The sequence below is a fragment of the Triturus cristatus genome, chromosome 2_1 (genome assembly GCF_964204655.1).
Source record: "Triturus cristatus chromosome 2_1, aTriCri1.1, whole genome shotgun sequence".
NCBI lineage: Eukaryota > Metazoa > Chordata > Amphibia > Caudata > Salamandridae > Triturus > Triturus cristatus.
This window is the reverse complement of record NC_140581.1, coordinates 822,031,352-822,054,507: the sequence shown is the minus strand read 5'-3', so window position 1 is coordinate 822,054,507 and position 23,156 is coordinate 822,031,352. Positions and strand designations below refer to the sequence as shown.

The 23,156-nt window shown below is 42.5% G+C and overlaps 1 protein-coding gene across 16 annotated transcripts in view; it reads right to left on the bottom strand.

Moving 5' to 3' along the window:
* Positions 1-367: 367 nt before the first annotated feature.
* Positions 368-23,156, bottom strand: part of CDC14B (cell division cycle 14B) — a 609,243-nt gene continuing 586,454 nt past the window's right edge. For 4 of the 16 annotated variants that reach the window (XM_085632862.1, XM_085632855.1, XM_085632873.1 and 1 more), the window contains exons 13-15: positions 10,664-10,768; positions 9,927-10,155; positions 9,224-9,566 (exon numbers count right to left, since the gene is read on the bottom strand). In XM_085632862.1, the coding sequence (XP_085488988.1) occupies positions 9,387-9,566; positions 9,927-10,155; positions 10,664-10,768 (514 nt within the window). In that variant the 3' untranslated portion in view covers positions 9,224-9,386. The other 12 variants (XR_014970356.1, XM_085632869.1, XM_085632872.1 and 9 more) reach the window with 9 other exon arrangements.

Genomic DNA, 23,156 nt, shown 5'->3' with positions numbered 1-23,156 from the left:
CACCGAACTGCAAATCTTTGTTTTTACAAATTAGCAAATAATGAAAAGCATGAAGTGTTTTGCAAAGTAGTTTCATTTATTGATAACCACCTGCACAAGGAAGAATGTGGGCTGCTTTACTCCAATAGCATCGTGAAGGAAAAGAGACACTGTTTAGTTACTGGGAACTGTAATATGAATCTGTATTTATAATATTCGAAAATTAAAGGCCCTGTTGATATTTAAAAAAGTTTTAGAACCTCATGTCAAACGAAGATGTGATGGGACCTGAAACATTTTGGTCAGAGATTTTTTTTTTTAAAGTATTCTAAGATGACCTTATCATACAGCAAAGCACAATATAAATACACAGAAAACAAGCCACGGAGACAAGTATTTTTTTTTTACTGAGTTATTTCTTGCAGGCATAAAGCAGACATTTTGGTTAACTGTTGTAAACTACAACACTGTACAGTGAATTGTACTATACAATAATCTGCATAAAAATACAAATGTACATTATTTAATGAGATTTTCAAGCAGATGCATTTCAAGCTACAAAAATATGTCAAATATGCAAGACGGGTATACCTATGTTTAAAAAAATACCTTCAGTAAAATAATCTTCCAGTCTTTTCTTTAGCTTATTTGGACTTAAAAAAACTATGGTAAAAATAAATTTTCTAAAAATTAACCAACAACTGAGGTTAACAATCACATTTTTCCAACCATCAACTATACTAAATGAATATGCAAATAAAGCAATTGCAAGGTAATCAGTATTGTGAACTAGCAATACATCAGGAGCGGACATTTCCATGAAACATTTTGTCTTTGCACTTTTGCCACTTTAATCATTCAATTAATAAAAAAATAATCGTGTTGCAACTCTCACAGTTTTGTAGACAGGATGCGTCAAGGAAGATCTTTAATATAATGATCAACCAGCAAAGAGTATGGCTAGTCACTAGTGATCAATATTACAGGCATAAATTTGACTGACAATACATGCAAATAACTAGTTCCAAACACAACCCAGCTATTTGCCTTTTGCACTGAAACGATTTGTTTCAAATGTATGAAACCTAATAGGCAATCTGTTATATAGTGGCTTTGTACTTTTCCCATCCCTCATCCAGCAATTCGGTAAGTATGCTCAGTAACCCAAAGAAATACCTATTTTTCAGCTGAGCTGTAACAAAAAATACTTCAAGTTTATTCACAGCATCCCTACCCCCATTAACTGGTCTGTATGTCAAATTCGGTATACAACTTTTAGTCGTAAGAAGTTTAGATCAACAGATGGCAAAAACATTGAGAATGAACATATACATTTTGTAAACTGAGTTCCAGGTACTCTATTTTCTTTTGACATTTACCTAGCACATTCTTGAGATAAAATGTTATAATGCCAAGAAATCAAATGTTCCTTATTTGAAATGTGGACATCAGCAAGAAGCCTTTTATTTAAAGTGCAGAATGCATTTGGAATTAGGCCAAGAAAGGAAAGAACTTTGGTAGGGGTACTATGCTTGCAAATACTCCTTAAATGTTGCTTTGAAGACCTGTGGTTTGAATTTCAATTGCACAAACTAGTCTCAGTAATACTCTGAAGGGTTGGGCTGCAATTCATAACTAAAAATTGCTTTGTGGAAACAGCTCTATTAAAAAAAAAGAAAAAGCTCAAGCTTGAGGTTGCGTGAAAAGAGGTGCTGGTCATTAAAAAAAAAAAAAAAAACTTTATAAAGTATTTATTGGACTAACCACAATTAATTTTGACTAACCAAAACTAATTTGTCAAAGCCACCTTGTGATAATTTTTTTATGAGAATACGCCATTCAGTGCCTAATTAGTCCCAAAGCCCCTCATCCACAAGAACAATACAGCTGTGGTTCAAATGAGAAGCCATCCTGCGTGTCAGCTGTAAATTAGGAACTGAGGTGCAGGCACACAAGAGATGCATTAGGCAGTCCCTGAAAGTCAAAGCATGAAGCTCCTTTAAGGTAAAAAGCTGGAACTGCTTAGCAATTAGAGTAAAAAACTCTCGGTGGGATGGACATGTTTATAATCAGAAGTCAAGCTCATTACCAAGGTTGGGATGCTTGAGACCAGATAGCCCACACACAGGTGAGAACTACATTCAAATGGTGCATTCAGCATTAACTTTTTTGTTTGGACTGGAAATTTAAACATACTTGATGGTGCTCCTATGTACTAAAATGTCCATATGGATTTTTATGTGAAAAATAGATTTTATAGTCTTTCAAATATAAAGGGCAGTGACATTTACTTACAACAGTTTATATTTTTGAAAATATAAAACGTTCATTGAACACAGCTGTAGTAACATAACTATAACCAATTGAAGTCAGTGCATAATAAACCCAGGTAAACGATAATGGAGCGGTGGTGATAGTTCTGGAGCTAAGTTTGGTCCAATTTACCAGCTAGCTCCCCTTAACAAAAAGCATCCTAAACCTCGGTGACAAAATAGGGCTGCTCTACTCACACACGTTTTAGAAGCAGTCACCTATGTGCTGACAATCTATAAAGAGTTGATATCTGACGTTTTTCTGTAACAGAGTGCCTGGAAAATGTAAATAATTACAAGTCAAATTGTTTTGCTTTTGTCATGAGTTACAAGGTATCCACAAGCTGAACGTGGGGTTGGCAGTGACTAGGGGTGGCAGGATGATTCATTCATAAGATGACCTAAGGACACTTTTATATCCACCCCACACCATAAGGTAGCAGGCCAACTGAAGTTATTTTTTTTTTCAATACAGAGCTGACCTTTTTGTGCAGTTTTTGGTTTGAGATGTTTGAAAGTCAGACCTCATATCCAAGACAACCACAATCATCCAGAAACTAGCACTGACCTTGCTTTCATCTCAATCTCGGCCTTGAAACTGTTGTTTTTTGTGCATGAGATGGTTTGACTACATTTAATGTATTTTTGTAAAAAGAGCTAAGAACATTAAACTGATATCCCAGGATGGGAGCCAATAATACAGACAAATGATTTCTTGGCTTCCTACAGCTCCGCACAATAGAACAACGCCCGGATTCCTCATTTAGACGTATTGCACCTTGATTTTGTTACACAGAGTTACAGGATATGCCTATTTCCACAATCCAGTGTTTGCTGCTCAAAGTTACTTTTATGAAATACAACCTTATAGGTGTCAGAGGTAATTTTGTCAAACATTTTGTATTATTGACCAGAAACCCATCTGATTCTACTTTATCTTCAAAATATCTTGCTGAGACTACATGCAGTAGTGACTCACTTCTCACTTTTTCCTTCTGGACGGGTGAAGGGATAACGAATGTGGTTTCATATCCGGTATTAAATGGCAAATCTAGTGTTACAACTAGGTAGCATTCCTTTTATTGTAAGAATCAATTAAAGAAAGTTTCTAATGAGTAAGGTCGAAAGAAAAGCAGGTTTTCCTAATCAAGTCCCGAAAACCCACCTGACCAACAAGAGCATGTTGATGCGCATTACAGTTCAAATGGTAATAATTACCAAAGATATGTACTGAATGAAATGCTGCTTTGTTAAATGTTTTAGTGGAACACTGCACCTATGATTGTAGAAGCAGTTACTTCCCCTCATGTTGAATGTGCTTTTGCAACATCTATCACTTGCCTGTTAGCAAAGTGATAAATGAAGTTGACGCACGCCTTCTGAAAAGGACAACATTCGTTTGGCAAGGGTTTTATCTTCACTTCAGGTACAACTGCAAATCAAAACAGTCGTCTATGCAAAAAATGCAATAAGCAATCATATTTAAGAACAACTCTTGTAGATCAACAGGTTGGCTGAAGTAAATGTCAGAAATTATGTATTTGGAAGAGGATTGATAGAGTTGCAGAGTCGCCTTCGTTCGGTGAACTTCAGCTTACTGATTTGAGTCCACAACTGTGAAGTCTGCTACTAATGCTGAGTCACAACAAATGTATGCAATACCACAGCTGTGTATCACCTAAAACACAACATACATTAATTACTCAAAACTGATTTGTTGGCTAACACTCACAATTAGCACTAATTCAGGATCCCCAGGCACCTCAGTTAAAGGTAAAGTTTTCTGCTGTGTCTCCACAGCAGTATTACAGGCTCCTTACATTTCCTATTTGTTACAGTTGACAAGAGCTGAAAACACAGCTCTGCTGCTCCCTAATCCTCAGTTTTCTAATGATTTCTGTGGGTCAGGGGAGATGTTCATAGTGTTAGAGAGCCTGTAGTTTGCAGTTTCCCACAGACACAAATTAGCAGCAGATACTTTCTCCTTGTGTCTTCAATGCAGAGATCCCCTGCAAGCAAAGACCCCCTTTTACCTTCTGAATGCCTCTCACTCCTCCCCAATCCAGTGATGTGTGAACATCCTCCACAAATGTAAACATATTCACCCTTCATCCCCTGCACTGTAAATTCACCCTGAGTGTGCAAAACCTGGCCGACTGACAGCAGCCAATTGGATGATGTGCACAGTACAGATTAGCGTGTGCAGAATACTTCTGGGAGAATATAGAGCCTAGCTGGGGAGACAGTGACAATAACTGATGGTATTATGTTATGATCAGCATTTATTTCAAGTAGTTTTTAGCCACTACAGAAAAAATATATTTTCTGTTTTATTGGCCGACTTCAGAAGTACTTAATTTATAGTCAAGCTTTACACACATTGCAGAACTTTAGGTGAGCTTTGCATCCTGCTGAGATTAAAAATCTCAAATTCTTGAGGGATGGAACAACGAGGAAAGACAGCTCTTAGAGAAAGGAGACAAACTTAAAATTATAGCTCTTCTCTTTAGTTGTACAGACTAGCAGAAAGTATTCAGTATAAGAGGGACGGGGGTTTAAGCTGAATGTGGACATAACATGACCCAGCATGACAAACTGTTTGCAGTGTCAGTAAGAAAACCCTTAATGACTGTGGTTCAGAGTCAGCAGGGGACTGGTCAAACACTGGTGGCAGGTTCAGAGCTGTGCATTAATATTGTATGCTCCTTAAGGTTGACACAAACTGCTAAAAGTACAGGCAGCAGGATCGCGGTGGTCTACAAGCAGTAGTACCTCAATTTCTGTCATGCATGATCTTTAATCATCAACTGCCAGTTCTCTAAACAAAGTACAAATAGCAGCATTTTTTCGGTGGGCAAAGTTGGTAAATGGATACTGACGGAAAAGTATGTGCTGCATGAACTAAGAATAAAATGAGGGCAATGTCATTCTTCAGTTTAGGCTACACACCTTGCACACTTTGCAAACAAGCTTTCTATCTAAATGACTAACACTTGCTTGTTCAAGAGTTTTCGGCCTCATGATTTTCCAACAAATTCCAAACGACATTCAGGGCCCCATATTCTAGGGCACCAGGCCAAGTCTCTGAAGTAAACTGAAACGAATGTATTCACCTTAGAAAAGTTGTACTTTTAGGAATGGACAGCGTTATTAATAGCTATGTATCAGGACACAGTTCTATCAAAACTGTGACATTTCTTGTTTTCAAGGCCACATGTCTACTTGATGGTATAGAGGAGGAAAGCATACATGTGATCAGTCTATCAAAACTACATATCCACAAGAGAGGCCACTTGTGGATAATTGGATGGAACAATTTGGTGTTTTCTCTCCACATATGTGGCTAACAGAGAGAGGAAAACATTTCAACTACTTGTTGGTCCTTTTACAATGTACAAGAGAAGACTTGCAGAACTGGGGATCTTGTTTCTTTTTCTGGCAAACACTTTGCCAGCAGCATTCCTCACATTGGAAATACCCTGTCTAAAAATTATTTTAGTTTCCCTTGCTAGCCACCGGGAGGGTGCACACGCTTAGTCTTCTTAACTTTTTCAAGATCAGCACAAGAGTCACTGTTGAGATACAGAAGGCTTGCTTTCTGCTGAACTTAATTTTTCATTTCTGTGCAGTATACCAAGATGTAATGCCCCATCATGTCAGGGGAGCATCAGTCACTTCCACTACTTGTTCCATGGAGCAGAGATGTGCATGAATATTATGTACATAATATACATCTAAAAAGTTTAAGTCTGTTGACTAATAACACAAATACACAATATTCTAAATGCACCACTGACTTTCCTTTGTTCATTCAAACATTCCTGTAGTAACAAATTCTTAAATCTGTCTGAAGGCACCAAATGGATACTTGAAGCCATCAGTCCCAACAGTGCTCTTGAGAAAGCGGATGTCAAACTGTGAAATTTGGTATCATGGTAGTGTCATTTCTGGAGATATCACTGCTTGGGGCGAGTCTATGAAAGTTATAAAATCTCAGTATTTAGTGCCCGCACCATGCAAACCTTTTGCAATATTTACCAGAACCCCCCAGGAAGTAGTAGATAAATCAGCATTGTAACAGGTACGCTTAGCTCACTGGAGACCTTCATATGAGCTAATTAACCAGGTGATGATTTTTTTGGCAGTTCTTCATTACTGGGGGTGCCAACATGACACAAAGTGAGTAGTGTGATTGATGTATTTTAAAAACAAAACGCATAAAAGTTGATATGTCTGGAATCAGCAAGAAAGTGAAATTAGTAGTTGCCAAGGTCTAGTCCCAAAGACAAAGGTCTAATATAGCCAGAGTACCATTCGCTTTGTTCATTCACTGCCATCTACTACATAAGCAGTGTTGCTAAAAGAGGAAATGCGTATTCTAGCAGTTGGTATTATTCTGCAGAATGGTCCAATGTCTAGAGGAAGATAAAGTTCACATCAAACTGTAGCTCGACTCAGTATTTCTGCCCTCAACGATCAACACCAAATGATTAAGTGGAATGATGAATTTTGAGACCCGCCCAGTTTTTATTCCAACTGCAAACTGAAATTACCAAACAACATTTTTCAAATGTCATCGCCTTCACTCTAGTCATGCTTCAGGTGAAATACCGATAGGATAATCTTTCCTTTTGCTAACACTAACAATCAATGTCAATATTTCCCAAAGGAACCCTACTTGTGTGATCCAGGGTATTTCATGGTTGGCTACTTCAGTTACTACTCAAGATGCAGTATTTCACACAGGAATCCTCAAATTTAAGACGCATTTTTAGTGATCCTCTGTCTGAAAAAGAATTGCAGTTTGATAAAATGCAGGCATATCGCATGTATGCTAGGGCATTAACCAAGCTTGATTTTATCTAGAAACGACCACCGCCCTTAGGCTTTTAAAGCAAGCACAGACTACTTTGACTGCCTCATAATTATTGTCTTTGGAGTTCGCCTGGTATTCTGCTCACCATGATCAGAATATATGAATATCTTGGTTTCAATATTTAATTATTTACAAAGCAGTCAGAAGGTTGGGTCAAAGAAGAGGGGATTCTTGAGGTCAGAAAAGGATTAAATTGCTACCAACTTTCCAAGGGGCATGCATGAATAACAGCTCCAGTCTAGGTTTTAGCACTGCATTTTGAAGCTTGTAGACCTCGTTTTATAATGGGATAAACAAGACTACAAGTCCCAGAATGCAAAAACAAAATTTGAACTGGAGAAACTATTCACACTAACAATTACTCTGTTGATGTCCAATAAGGCCTTATTTTTACTAATACAGATAATACGAACGCAGGCACTAGATTGCATGAATAAGCAATGCATGTATATAGTAGATGTACAAACAGTTTTACAATATTAACTCACTATAATTAAATCCTTATAATTAAAGCAAGTCCTAATTTAAAAAACAAAAAAATATTTTCTTGGGCCACAACAATGTAAATTGGCAAAAAAATTTAAAGTATGGAAAGAAGTATAAGGAGCACATACTATCCAAGGAAAGAATTTAAAAGCTTCATATCACCCACGCATGACCGATATTTGTCTTTGGATTTATTTAAGCAGGTAGTGAAAAGATAGAAAAACACAAAAAGCTCTAGACTTTTAGGAGCTTGCTAATAAATCATCAGTAAAAGCCTGCGTCTTGCTTCTTTGTGGACTAACTGGGACCTCAAAACCTGTTAACTTTGATATTCTTGTGTATTTTCCAAGCAAGTACAGTGGTAAGCAGCGGTTCTTAATTTTTTCTTAAGGTATCCTGAGCATTTTCTCTTTTCTGGTTCTTCCTCACATTCAATATGATCTTCTTTGCTTGACTTCAGATACAGTCTTTATTTATCATTGTTGTATTTGTGGGACATGAGGGGACTTCAGTATTAGAGATCTTATGCAAGAGTATAAGTTAATCAGAGTAGTAGGAACACAACACCTCCAAGTCAAAAGCCAAGGTGCATATCTCAGGTCAATAAATAGATTGTAGACTGTCCCTAAAAATCAAGAAACTAAATTTGGGCGGCTTTCCAGTCACAACCACGTTACTTTATAGAACTGCATTCATATGTTTAAGGAGGAAATCATCACAAATTCATATGGTCTCTACATTCATTCTGTTCCTTGGGTATTTTGTGTATTGCTACCTCACACACAGCACTGTTCCCACTTTGGTTTGAATTAATCATTTTGATGGCAAGGCTACTGTGGTGGCATGTTGCTGTCTGACACATTCCTTCAGTCACTCAACATTTGGTCTTTGAACGCATGCTTTTCAGAACTCCTCCTTTACAAGAATTGATTACTTTACAAAACCTGTAGCTTGAGTTCCACAAAACAATTATTTTTCCCCACAATATGAGGAGGAATGTCTTAAATAAGCAACATACTATCTGTTAAACCATACAACACATCCGTATTAAAAAAGAAGCGTCATTTTGCCATAACATTGAATTTAGAAGTGCCATTTACAAAGTATTTATATATTGGTGGCAGATGAAGGCTATTTGATTAACAGATAAAAAAATATGTATATGCATAAAAATCATTCTTTTCTAACCCATTTCACTGGGTTACAAGACAGGAACGATTGCCTTCGCAATTGCGCACCACATCCATCCTACATATCAACCCTTCTGGAGAATGAAGGGATTTCTATTTACACCAGTTTAAAGACATCACGTCATTCCGCAGCACAAATGCAGATAGTCCTATTTTAGGATGCTGATCTAGGAGAAGACTGCACGTCTGTTTTCAGCAAACTGAACTTAATGTGGCAATTGCCGAAGGGGCATCCCTGGACATCCCCATTCAAAGCAGTCCATTGCCCGATGGCTTTTAAAGTCTGTGGGTTAAGTAGAGAACTTCTTTGCCCAGCATCTGTAGCTGTAGGTGCTGGAGTTTAACGTAACACAGCTCTAGTCCTCGGAACGGAGTGACTGTTGAAATGATAAAATGTATTTTAATGCCAAGTAAAGTTATTGGGAGGACAGACATTTAAGAAAATCACACACAAAATGATCAAACATATAAAACAACATCTACAGAATTAGCCAAGCAAAAAATAAACAATGAAGTGCACAAAGGACAGAGATGTGTTCTGTTTTAAGACAATGCTGTATTAGTTCTAAAGCAGCGCAGAGAGGATGGATTATGTAGAGCAGAGCAAACGTTGAAGTACAATTTGTCAGGCAAGAAGCAGCAGAGGATTGAGAGTACCATAATTTCATTAAGCGCATTTGGTGTAAAGCAATCCTTTTCCTCCTCTCCCTCTGAGGAATCAGGCTGTGGGAAAAGTAGAAAGAATGATAAAAGGCACATTTTGCATAGGGCTTTTAAATAAAAGGGAATCAGATTACAGAGAGCTCTGGCACATCAAAGCAGTTTCCATGTTTTTTAAAGAGCGTACTGCTGCTAAAAAGCTTTCTCGTTAGAGCCAGTCTGCTAATGGATCAAATGAGTTTGTGATCAGGGGTCAAAAGCAAACCTCCCTGCTCCCAAAACTCCTTGCATTCAATGCACGCTTTGACCACACATGAAGATTAACTTGTGTCCATGCTCCCACAACCCATCATAAAGCATCTCCGTGAGACTGGGCCTTCTTAATGAGAATAAATGCAATTGTTAAGAGAAGCAAGCACTTACTGGATGCGAGCGACTTAAATATCGTACCGAGTGAGACAAGCCGGCATCTCTGGCCATTCTTTGAGGGTTGCAACTTCCAAGATTGTAAGTGTTTGCAATGTTCTGCTGCTTGCTCGAGGGGCTCAGGAGTTTACAACCTGACTTTGCCCTGTTCTGGTTGGGATCCTGGTCACTATCCAATACATGCAAGTTGCATAGTGATCTGGTTAACTTAGCATTTAAAGATTGTCTGTGTTTTGGAAGGAAGAAAGTGTGCATTAGGTCACTAGTCAAAATTCATGGCATCAATTGATCACATTAGGCTGCTTCAAGGATTAGTTTCCATTCACCACAGTTCAATGGAAAATAATTAAGGGGGACTTGTCATTGTACTCCAAGTCAAAGCCTAGAATCATCTTGAATCAAAACATCAAATTACTCACTGGCTTTATGGGTGGTTTCAATCGTTTTGCATCTTTCATTTAATATTACAATGTGAAATAAATGATTGATTCAAAGGTAAATTTCACTTTTCCAAAAGTAGTTGAGTGTCAAATCAGATAATTCTGGAAACTGCTAGGTGTGTGCCATTGCGATTTGATAACACAGTTTGTCCTTGTTGAAAACATTTTAATATCGACTAATAAAGGCTATACATATGTAGCAATTGTGCTTTAACTAGTATATGCATATAAACAGAGCACAGTACATAGAACATAAGTGAACAGTGTCTTGTTATTATAAGAAAGAGTTCTTACCCTCTCAGGCTGCCATCTCCCAAAGCAGATCTGGTTGTTCTTTTAGCAACCACTGTACTGCCACCTAAAGGTTTACTCCTCTGCACACTGGATTGCAGAATAACTCTGAAAAGAGCAGGAAAACATTTCAGTACATAAGCCTGCAAAGCGGCATTATAAGAATGACACAGTGATGTGAAATGCAAACAATCCAACTACTCAAGTTTACAACTCTTCTCCTAGCAAGGGATATGCTTTGATACTGAAAAGCAGTAATAACAAAATAGCTTTGCTGTCTGGATTATGCTCAGTATTAACCTTTTACACAGAAAATGTGAAGACCAAAGAAAACCAAATTACAATTGCAAAGCAACCTCAATCCTTTGTTGTCAGCTCTCCTTAATAGGTTGCCTTATAATCCACCAATCCAATCAGAATTGTGTTTACATTCTTAATCAAATTACAATAATTGATAAATTACACACTGTGGCAAATTTTCATAAATTGCATCTTTCCTTCACAAATATACAGTAAACGTTCTTAGAGAAAAGTGACCACTGTTGCTTCAGACCTTAATCATGCTGCAAAACACATAATGGCGTTAAAATTTTATAAGAAACTTAGCCTAGAAGTCCTACTCTTAGGGGTTTAGCAGAATAAAGCAGTTCTGTGCTACAATTTCCTAAAAGCCTTGTTGAGCAGTGCCATTCCTATAGAATTAGTCAAAAGGTGTGTGGTATAGGTCATAGGTATCTTGGCGCTTCAAAGAAAATCCACATACATTATCTGTTGTTCCCTTCTATGACGGTGCTGTAAGGTGTAGAGAAACCACAAACTCTAAAATACCATTAATGAGCACAACCAAAACCTACTTTTAATGTGGTTAAAATTCCAGACCACATGGGGGTCTAATCCTGGATGGGGACAATGGAGTTTCACAATCTTGTTGCCAGCGTAGCGCGTGTGTAGCACTAGTCTGTGAATAATAGAGTTAACTCTATTATTGGAATTTTAACCACATTAAAAGTAGGTTTTGGTTGTGCTCATTAATGGTATTTTAGATTTAGAACCAAGTGAACAGAACACTAATACGGTTTATCTTGGTGTTGATTTTCTTTACGTAATAGAAACCTATTTGGACAGAAAATAGGTAAATATGTTTGGCCATGGGGCCCTGTTATTTGAGTGAAGTACCACTGGTTGGCATGCTGGTTTGACACTCACTTTGTCACTACGGCTTCGAAGAACACTTTAACTTAGTGTCTCGTTAGGCGAGAATATGTCACGTGTGTTTTCTCACGGTCATTACCTTCTCTCTCCATCCTTTTGGGTCTTAGTCTTACTAGGTGCTTTAGAACGTTTAGCTCCTTTTCCTTTACGTCTGTATATACTTTTAATTTATTATCTGCAATGCATTAATCGTTCATTTCTTTGCTTTTGGATCACAATGGGTACATATCTATGTCTTACTGGATTGCGCCACAACGTTTTTACTCTTTATTATCACATCTCTGCAATGACCTGCAATTTATAATTTGTACTGTTTTAAATTTCTCATTTCTTTCTTTTGTCGGATCGCAAGGGGTTTATAACATTGTTGATCAACCCCTCATTATTTAGAAGTTCTTGATGCCATTTGGTGTTCATTATTGTTTTATCTGCACAGCCTTGAGGAAGTCGTGGGATTACTTTCCCTATACGACGAAACACGTGTTGGCTGTGACTGTGACTGTGACGTTCCACTTGAAATAAAGAACAAAGAAGAAGACTTCATATATGACTTATTGATGTTTATGTACTGTTTTGACCTACAGAAGTGAAACGTTAGAAATTTTAATAATTACGTGTGCTGGGGATTTGACAAACCATTCCTATAGAAGACAGTATTACTCTATCTGAAAGCAGTATGGCCACCACAGTGACCAGACAGCAAGAAAAAATAATTTTTGGGCTTTAATGATTATAGATGCACTGCAGTGATTTTGCCGCCATTTAGTTATGAGGTAGAACAGTTCCCTTTCTTGTCATGGCTTTAGAAAATGTGGGCATCAAGCATGGGTGTGTTTAATTATTTACACTTTCCTAGAACAAGCACTCCACAATGTGTCCTTTATCAGAGTATTTGTCATATAATGCTTTTCTTGCTCATAACGAAAGGGAAACTGTATGTATGAAACACTATACATATCAGCTGCAGAAAGTAACTGAATTACTTAATTAGAATAACAAAAACATAAGCTTTCACTTTTTCACTTTCCCGGGGTATGTGCAAAATAAGCTTGCACAGCTTTGAGAGATCTTCTCTCTATTACCTGCCTAGCCCCCTGCAATCTAAATCAGTCAACTAAGGCCAACTTAATTAACACATTACTTACCTTTAGTAACGTCTTTTCTGATGTAGACCATACAACCGCAAATTACCACAGCCACAAACTTATCCCAACGGAAGGTGTTGACAGTTTTAGAGGAGGGATTTCTGGCTACCCTGATGGCATTACAAGTGTCAGGAGAGTGACTGAAAACTCTTAACTGTCTCCACTCAATATCCATGCAGGCTCAGGTGTAGGACTGCACCCTGTTGCTGTGATAGGAGATCCTCATGCTCAGGACATTTGGATACCATCCTCTCCGTACCCAATCCGTACCCACTGGGATGACTAGGGCCCAGCTGGTCCTGATCTTCTTGAGAACCTTGAGGAGAAGTGGCATCAGCAGAAAGGCGCACAGGAGTCCCAAGTTCCACTTGAGGTGGAACGTGTCTTAGAGTGAGTCACTTTGGCAACTCCAGCACACAGAAGTGCCGACATTGAGCCTTCTTGACTGTGGCACACAGATTGAGAAAAGGTTCTACCCAGTCTCGTAAGACTTTATACCACCTCTGGATATAGACAGCATTCGTGATCTGCGGGGCAGGTAGCTGAGTTTGTCTGTCATGGCATTCGGAGATCCCTCTAGGTGTTGTACAACCAGAAAAATGTCCTGAAGTTCCAGCCATGTCTAGAAGCGGCGCACTTCCTGGCACAGGGACCACGACCACACCCCGCCCTGTTTGTTGCAGCCTGACCTTTGATGGACAGGAGGAAGGCTTTCATTGGCAAGTGAATAGCTCTCAACTCCAATAAGTTGATGTGGAGCTGAGATTACGCAGGAGACAAGAGTCCTCTGATCTCTAACTCTCCCAAATGGCCGCCCCAACCCAGAAGTGATGCACCTGTCACCACTCTTAGCTCTAGCTGGGGAAGGGAAAGGGGTCTTGGGCCACGAGAAATCTACTAGCTCACTTGTTATGTCACGTTAAATTTAATCAGAGCAAGCCATATTTAAGGCCAACTTTCCCGTTCTGAAGAGCTGATAAAGACCAGGTGTTCTGTCACTCAGAAAGGGAAGGTGCAATAAAGATGCCTTTAAATCTTGTTTCTTTCTTATCACATTTGCTCTCTATTCAGGGAAAGAAGTGAAAAGTCAGTTTAAGTCTTCTTATAATTACTTTTCTTTCTGAAAAGTGAACTATCTGTTACTTTAGAATGTTAGTTTCTTTTCTTAAACATTTGAATAGCTAATACGTGAGCTGAACAAACATGTCAAAATATATTTCAGCAGTCATATAAGCCCATTTTTTGCAATTCTGTGAAATGAAAGAGTATTTTAATACGAGGAAAACAAATCAAAACACTTTACATGGTGATGTGCAAATGATAACTAAGTTTGCTGAAACACATTTTCACAGATTTTTGCTTAAGCACTATATAGTTTTACCATTAAAACTGTATGTTAGAGGCAACGTTTTTGGCCATTTCAATGGGAAATGTACAGTCTCTAACTGATGGTATACTACCACATCATGCTTTAGTAATATGGGCTAAATGTAAATGCTGTGAGCCTGCCTTCAACTGCAGGTGGGCTGTTGGTTAATGTGAAGAAGTGAGAATCTTGGGTATGATGTACAACGTGTGCACAATGAATCTCCACCCTTATGCAGTTAAAAATAAGTTTCCTCTGTGATCAATGTCTGCAGCTCACCGCCTTAAGTAATACAAAATCACTTTCAATGACCGTTCCTTAAGTCCAAAAGAATGCATTAGTACAAAAGGAAGGTGGAGTTTTTTTTTCTCTTCTCTTTAAAAAAATAAATAAATAAATAAAAATAAAAAAACAGCTGCATTTGCAAGGCTATATCAGCCACAGCTTTAGCAGCAGCAGATGGGCTTCTAAGTGGCCCCTTCGAGTGATCAAGTGCTGGATCTAGAATGCAATTGAAGTCCCCCAGAGCAGCGGCAATGAAGTGCAGTCTCTGATAAGTGAGAATTATTAAGTTTAACTGATAAAACTGGGGCTCATCATAATTCGGCCCGTAGGAATTCACAATTAGGAAATGTGCTTCCCTCCCATAACATCTTGAAATAGTAGATCTTCCAGCCGAGGCAGTCTCACGACTCTCCAGCTGGAGACCCGATCTAAGATTCACCCACGTTAGGGATGAGCCTAAAAGGTTCCGCCCTGTAAGCACTGCACAATTAGGAGGTAGATGCGTCTGTTGAAGCAGGGCAATGTCTAGATCCGTTTGTTTAAGATATGCCAGTATTTTGCACACCTTTCTATGGTCATTTAGGCCTCTCACGTTCCACATCACAAGTGCCTTTTATGTCCTAGTCTTAGGTCATGATGTGTCATTCACTGCAATCATGGAGATAGTACACCCCTACAGCAATGTGAAGTATCTAGGGTTTCTAAGAGAAGGTACAGAGGGTCTCTTCCTGGACAGAAATGCCTTAAATCAGTTTTGAGAGAGGCTGTTCGAGGTATTGAACTTTTTATACCTCACTTTTTAAGCACTGCTTCTATGGGAGACGTGCCTCCTCCGTTTTATTTATCCACAGAAATCATTCTTCATGCTGGATGGTCATTTTCAAAATCATTCTTTATTGATATATGTTAGAAATGGGGGTCTCTAGTTGGTCATGGCTGGCGCCAATGTCCAAATAGGGACCCTTCTTCCTAAGTCAGGCCAAGTGGGCTACCCCCTTTGAGGGTTTCAGCGCAGCATTTTATACCCCTGCTCAACCCTGTGGTAACGCGGCACGAGCAGTTAGGCCTATCTCAGAGGCAGTGTGTGAAGCGTTTATGGCCACGTACAATAAGGCAGTAACGACACCACAAAAGGATACAACTCTGGTAGATATAGATATAGAAAAATAATATCTTTATCCAACAGTTTAACTCAAGACTCTCAAAGCGTTTCAACAACTACAATTCACGTCAACCCGTAGGGACTAAAAGAGACAACAACGTATTCACCCAAAGCGGCACACAGGCTGAGTTCAGGGCCGGGGCCTAAGCGACCCGTTGCGCAACAGGTACCTGTTGTTGAAACGGACTACAGCACACAGCTTCTGGTAGAAGCGGAGACTGTGACAGGCGGACTCCCAGCGACCACAGGTCTTGGAGGCTGAGGTCCGCAGCGTGCACCCACAGTGGTTCGGGCACTCAGGGGCAGGTGGGTGCTCAGTGACAGCAGCTCGCAGCTGCGGTGGTCTGTCTGGTGGTGGCGATAACTCTCGTCGTGCAGCTCCGTTGTGGGCTCACAGCGGCAGCAGCTCTCTTAGCTGCGGCGGCCCACAGAACAAATCCCAAGGATGCAAAGTTGTCAATGGTGCGGGCGCTCAGCGGCCACAGCTCTCTCTTAGCTGCGGCGGCCCGCGGGGCAAGTTACAAGGATGAAAAATAGCACCAGGGGTGGGCACTCAGCGGCTACAGCTTCGTCTTGGCTGCGGTGGCCCACTGGACAAATCACGATGATGCACAGTAGCAAAATGGTGCAGGCACTCAGTGGCAGCAGCTCTCTCTTGGCTGCGGCGGCCCACGGGACGAATCACGGTGGTGCACAGTAGCAAATGTGCAGGCACTCAGCGGCAGCAGCTCTTTTTTGGCTGCGGCGGCCCATGGGACAGATCACAATGGTGTACCGTGGCAAAGGGTGTGGGCCCTCAGCGGCAGCAGCTCTCTCTTAGCTGCAAAAACAACAGTTGATGGACAGAATGCAGAACAATGTCATACATTCACCCCAGTACAGAGATCTGGGCTTAAATCCATAATTTTTTTGTTCACCATGCCCTTCCAGTTTGAACCCAGCCATAGGCAAAACAGTCTTGACCCTGTGCCTCATGGGAACAATCCAGCCCGAACTGCCAAGCCAGGTCCTCCCTGGACTGGAAACAAGCATCCTAGGACCGGTTTCGGGGTTTCACCCCTCTTCAGCCAGGATAGCTCGATTCCAGTGGCATGGATAGCACGGGACCCACGTCTGGGCATACCTTTCCTTTTGCATCTCTCTTAGCTGAGGCAGCCCATGGGACAATTTAGGGTCTTGACCAGGCGGGAACCACGGTGGACGCTCAGCGGCCACATCGCTCTCTCGACTACAGCGGTCCACGCAGATTCAGCGGACGGTCCGAAGGTGCTGATTCAGGCGGGCTCTCAGCGGCTGCGGCTCTTAGCTGCAGCGGCCCACACGGATCTAGCGAAAGGTTTGAAGATACAGATTTAGGTGGGCTCTCAGCGGCGGCAGCTCTCTTAGCTGCAGCGGCCCACACAGGTTTAGCAAGAAGGTTCAAAGGTTCAGAGTCAGGCAGGCACTCAGTGACGGCAGCTCTCCCTTAGCTACAGCGGCCCGCACAGGTTCAGCGAAAGTTTAGAAAGTCTCAATTCCGATTCAGGCGGGCTCTCAGCGGCAGCAGCTCTCTTAGCTGCACCGGCCCGCACAGGTTTAGCAAAAGTTCAGAAGCACCCAGTCCGCGGTCCTCACAGTAGAACTAGGGGCTCCGGATTACTCGACGGAGGCCTCATCTGCAAGCATAACTCCTCGCACAGGAGTTCCGACGGCGGACGGGGTGAAGTATAATGTCCCTGAGACTTCTGCAGGAGGCGCTCTCGATTTAGGCCCTCAGGTAGTTTCTTCGGCAAGCTTGATGAAAGTTGCAAAGTCCTTTCCTCTGTTCACTTGGACAGAGTTTCGTCTTGAGATCCAGAAGGAACACACTTGACCAAAGTTCCGGCGCAGCATTTATACCTAAAAAGTCTTTGTTCTCTAAGGTTGCAAATCAATGACTCCGGTCAGAACCAGTTTGGTGGGGTCGGGGAGCACTTGGTTTACAAGGTGACATCCTGCCCTTTCATTATGAGGGGGTCTTCTATCAGACACCCAATGCGAGGTGGAGCCATCCTTTACCTTGCCAGGCACGGCCCTGCTCGGATCAAAGAATCACCCCTCCCCATGCTCTGAATACCGATCTCTCTCTCTCTCTCCTGCCAGGTCTGACCCAGCTGGCCCTGCTGCTCCAAAACCAGACGGCCAATACACATACGCATAACAGCCTAAAGTAAAGCCTAGGCAAGAAACTTCCACGTTTTCAGAAAAGTTATTTCAACACATGCAATATATAAACGGGCCATACTAAAAGGTGCCCTTCAATGTCCTGAGCATATACATATCACATTTGAGGGGCCTATCAGGTTCCTAGGGCCCGAGAGGATGATAGAAAGTAATCTTTAGCCAGCCCATCCTGGCCTATGAGAATGGATCGTTTTGCAGTAGCGACAGTGAAACGAAAGGTAACTCACTATTGAAACAGGCTACAGCGATGTAGGTATTATAGTCATCCTTATTAATACAGTCATGTATATACAGGGAGCATTTGCGCTGTGGCACAGAGTAGCAGTGGCACGGCGCCCAGAACATCTAAATCCAGCCAATATAAAAGATATGGAGAGTAGAGAGGAAGGGAGACCCACGCCAATTATGCCAGGTCTAACAATATATTTTCTTATAAATCCAATTTCCAGAATATAAGACCAAATTCATGAAAAAATATCCTGCACAGCCGACACGTGTTTCGTCCTACAATGTCAGTCAGACCAGGGCTTTTTCAAGGCTTTCGTAACAATGATTTCATCATGTCCCAATCATATTTGTTGGTTTACGATATCATCTCCATTCATAATATAGATGCGGTCTGTGCGGTGGCAGTGACAGCGTGGCCGATCACGAGCAGTGTGAAGTATGTTGCCCTGTGCTTTGATGACTCTAGAGTACATGTAAACCGTTAAAAAAAACAAAAGACCCATCCCCACCCCCCAACCACGCCTTGCCATCCCCAACTGGGCATAGGCGATCTCCAGCCCTCCCCGCCAAAAGACACTGAAGTACATAGAAGAAAAACAACAATTGTGCAGCAATAGGCACTAATTAACAATGGGTAAACCGGCGTGAAACGCACTGGGGCAGATGTTGCCTGCCGGAACAGTTCTATTCCATCGTCCCGCCCTTAAGATTCTAACATGCTGCTACCATTGGGAGAAAATAATCTCCAGAGGTGACACATGAACAGTACCTGTACTATTGAATCTCCCACCCTCTGAGAGCAAAGCAGCCACGCCACACCCCTCCCGGTTAAGCAGAATAAAAGTTACTGTGTAAAGTACGGAGCACAAGTGAACAATAGGATCTTTAAACCCCTCAGTGCGATAATGAAGCTCGCGCCCAAGCATCCACATCCAACCCCCCCAGATATCAACAATATGGTTAGAACATAGAAGTGAATATCCAGTGGGGCACAGAGATACCGTCCCCTCTTCAATCATTGTCATTAAGGCTTCCACTTGCACCATCTGCCCGGTCGCCGTCCATCAGGCTCCTCCAGTGTTTATTAAGCTTGTCCCAATTTTTAAGGGCTTTCTGAAGGGACTGGGGATAAATGAAAATCTTCACCTTCCCGTTTAAGATCACTCTCAGTCTCGCCGGATACAACATCGCTGTATTCAACACTCTGTTCCCTCAGCTTGCGTTTCAGTGGCGCAAATTGCCTCCTGCCTTACTGGACCATAAGGGTGGAATCCGGGAACAAAGAGAGATGATTCTTCATGATGCAAATTACCCAGTTCTCTCGCCCTTCGTAGCACGGCATCCCTGTAGTTCAACAACATTGCGATTATAGGTCGTGGAGGGGCACCAGGAGGAGGCGTAGGACCTAACGAACGGTGCACCCGCTCCACAACGAACATGGGGGAAAATGTGTCAGCGCCCAACAAGGTAGTGAGCAGTTTTTCTATAAAGAACTCCATGTTGCCAGTTGTGGTTAATTTGGAAAGGCCTGTAATGCGCAGGTTACTGCGTCTTGATCTAGCCTCCAAATCCTCAGCTCTGTTCTGCCAGGCAACCAGCGTCTTCTCCATCTGTTTCTGGGCGTTGTTGGAATCAGTCTGGACCTCTCCAGTTTCAGTGATTCGTTGCTCGGCCATGTCTAGATGTTCCGCATGCTTGTCCACCCTCTCGGACATCCGATCCATCCTACAGGCCTAGGTGTCAATTTTTTAATCAATAGCGGATAGCCCTTTCTGCATAGACTCTATGATCGTTTTGATGTCGCCAACGGGATCATCCGTTAATGCCTCGGACTCCGAGACCGCAGACTCCGCAGCATCTTCCCTGTGTCTGGACTTTCGCTGTTCAAAATTCAGCTTTGGCTGCGACTTGTCTGGCTTACCCATATTTGCACTTCTCCGCGTTGGTACCGCCAGCACCAGGGCAACAGGCCCAGTCACCACTGATCGTGCCCACCGTCCAGCACAGGCTGCAAGTCCCAGGCGAGTGAGAACAAGGAAGCGCACCAGACCAGGTCCCCAGTCCACTGTAGTGGAGGTCACACCTCGCCGCTCACCACCAGAGGGGTTCCAGTGTTGTGCTAGTTGTACCTATCTTCTTTCTCTTATCTCACTCTATCCCTATTCCTCTTCTCACTATCTCCCAACCCATCACTATCCTTTCCTTCGATGACGCTTCCCCTCTTTCACCCACTATATATATGACGTAATGGAATGTTCATGCATTCTGGACTTAGAGACGCATCTCGTCAGTTACATGCTTCCCACCTGCGTGTGGGCCTTAATGATCTATTTATTTATGAATAAATTCCTTTTTAAATCTTCATTGGACTCATTGTCTCAACAATTTGGCGACGAGGGAAAAACGTGAGGCCCAACGCTATTTTAAAGAAGAACCTACTTGAAAACAGCAAAGCAGTAAGTTTTAAAAGTAAATTATTTATATTCGGCGTGATTCTTTGAAACATCTGACTACATCAACATACGAGGTAATTGTCCGTTGCGCGTACGTCTTAAGCATTAGCGCATAGCTTTACCTCAGATTGATGAAGTGTCAGTGGCAGTTGGGAGACTGCCGTTGAAATTCATTGTAACCGTCTAGCACTGATGTCTTTTTTTTTTTTTAAACCGACTTTTATTAATTTTCATGTGAAAAACAAACACATCCCCGTCGCCCAATGCCTGGACGATAACAAGGATCAAAAAGAAGTATCATCGGCAGTTCAACAATCGCAGCCTAGCCCCATATCTACCATTCCATTCGATAGCTACATTATCCTACCGCCCACCATACATGTATCTTCCAATACAAAAAAGTGGAACATCAATCCCCCCACCCACTCCCCCCTCTTATTCAAAAACATCCCCAACAATACCCCCCCAACCACCCACCCAAGCATCTCACCAGCTACCAAACTATTCACCACGCCAGATGCGCCTCGCAGTCCACCTCCCACGTTCTCTACCACATGGGACACAGCAGTGAGTCAGGCAAGAACATCGGGAAAAATCATCTCTCCTGATCCCACGAGCCAGGTACCTCCCCACGCCCCACCCCCGCTCTTGCGGTGAAGTGTCGCTCAAGTGTCCCCTGCCACACCGCTCTCCTCCAAATCCTCGGCACTGTCACCCGGAGGGTGCTTTAGCAACTCCAGAAGTGCCACCCATGCCTGCGCCATTTCCTGAGACTTCTCACTGCCACTCCGCCGGGCCAGCTGTAGCCTATAATTCCCTTCACTCCCAGCCCACTTCACCATCTCCCTGTTCCACCTCACCAAACTAGGAGCCTGCCTCGCCTTCCAATGGGAGGTAATTTCTCGCTTAGCCAGGATCAACCCCAGATCTATAAACCGGCTAGTAACCTTGGTCTTAGCGGTGTGCGGAAACCAATGCAGCAAGCAGAGTCCAGGCGACATCACTAGCTCCCTTTCCGTCACAGTCAGCAGGGCAGTCATCACCTCCCGCCAAAAGTCTCCCACCTGCGAGCAGTCCCAGAACATGTGCAGAAGGTTCGCCCCACTCCGAGCGCAACGGGGGCATTCACCAGACCCCCCAAAATACCGGGGGTGAAATAGGCCCTATGGAAGATATAGAATTGGCTAAGTTGAAACCTTGCATTCCGAGAGCATTTCCACAGCCGCTCCACAATCGCCTCCCAAGCCATTTCTGCAATGGGTTCCCCTAGATCCGCCTCCCACTTTAGCACTGATGTCTTTGTAGAGACCACCCAGTAATAAAGGGCCAGGCCTCTCATGTGCTGCAGATCCAAATGGAGGCACTAGGTAAGGTTCAGGGGAGAGGGGACTCACAAGCGGGCATTCAGCTGTGTAGAGGGGGGGCCCACAGCAGACCGCAACTCACCCACCATTACGAGCCTGGGGGGCTCGGATGACACGCCCGCATACAGGGGGAGTCCAACAGCTCAGCAGCAGCAGTTCTCGCGGGGCCCCGCACTCCAACAGCCAGTGTCGGGACTCCAGCGCTCGTCTCCGCTGTCGCGCTCAGTCCCAGACAAGTTGGACCGTGCAGGAAACAGAGCCCCTCACTCCGACCGGAACACACAAGGTCGGGCACAGGCGTGGCCCTGCGGAAGCGCGGCCCACGTCGGCCGGCGACAGGGGAAGGCAACGTCTCTGTCCGTAGCTTCGGACCCCCCCGAAACGATTGACCCCGCTCCTGCAGTGATGAGGGCACCAGGCAATGGGCTTCACCCGCCCGGACCTCCAAACGGGAGTACCCCTCTTCGTAGTAGCGGATTTGTGTCAGATTGTAGTGACGGCTAGCGGAGCTAGCTTAAGGAGCGGCCATCTTTTGGCCAGGCAAGCTCCGCTCCTCTGGAAAGGTGGAGTTGTGAGAACAAAGACTCCAAGCTGGGATGAGAAGATTTTAATACTTCCAAGAATAAAAGGATTAAAGGGAATCTAAAAAAAAACCAGAATAACGTTGTCTGCTTTGTAACAGTAACTGCTGCTAAAAGCAGACCGAAATGTACATTGAACCAGATTGTTGACATGCTCTATAATGTCCTATAACAACCTGTTGAGGGATCGAAATCTTGAATAATGCAATGCTTCACAAATAGTATACATTTAGTAATGTTGCACACAATTGTGGTCTTCGGGTGTACTTCTTGTAGGCTAGTTATGCATTCAGCATATACATCCAGGTACCTTTAAGCAAGATTTCAAATGCCGGTCAAGTTTTTGCCCACAGATTGGCTTCGTGGGTCGTATTGTGCAGGAAGATTTCCTTATGACTACCAGCATCCATGGAATGGGAAAAGAAAACAATGTGAACGATTGCCATGGGGACCAGATGCAGGTTTCTCACCTTGATTGAAAAACGATTATTGGTGGGA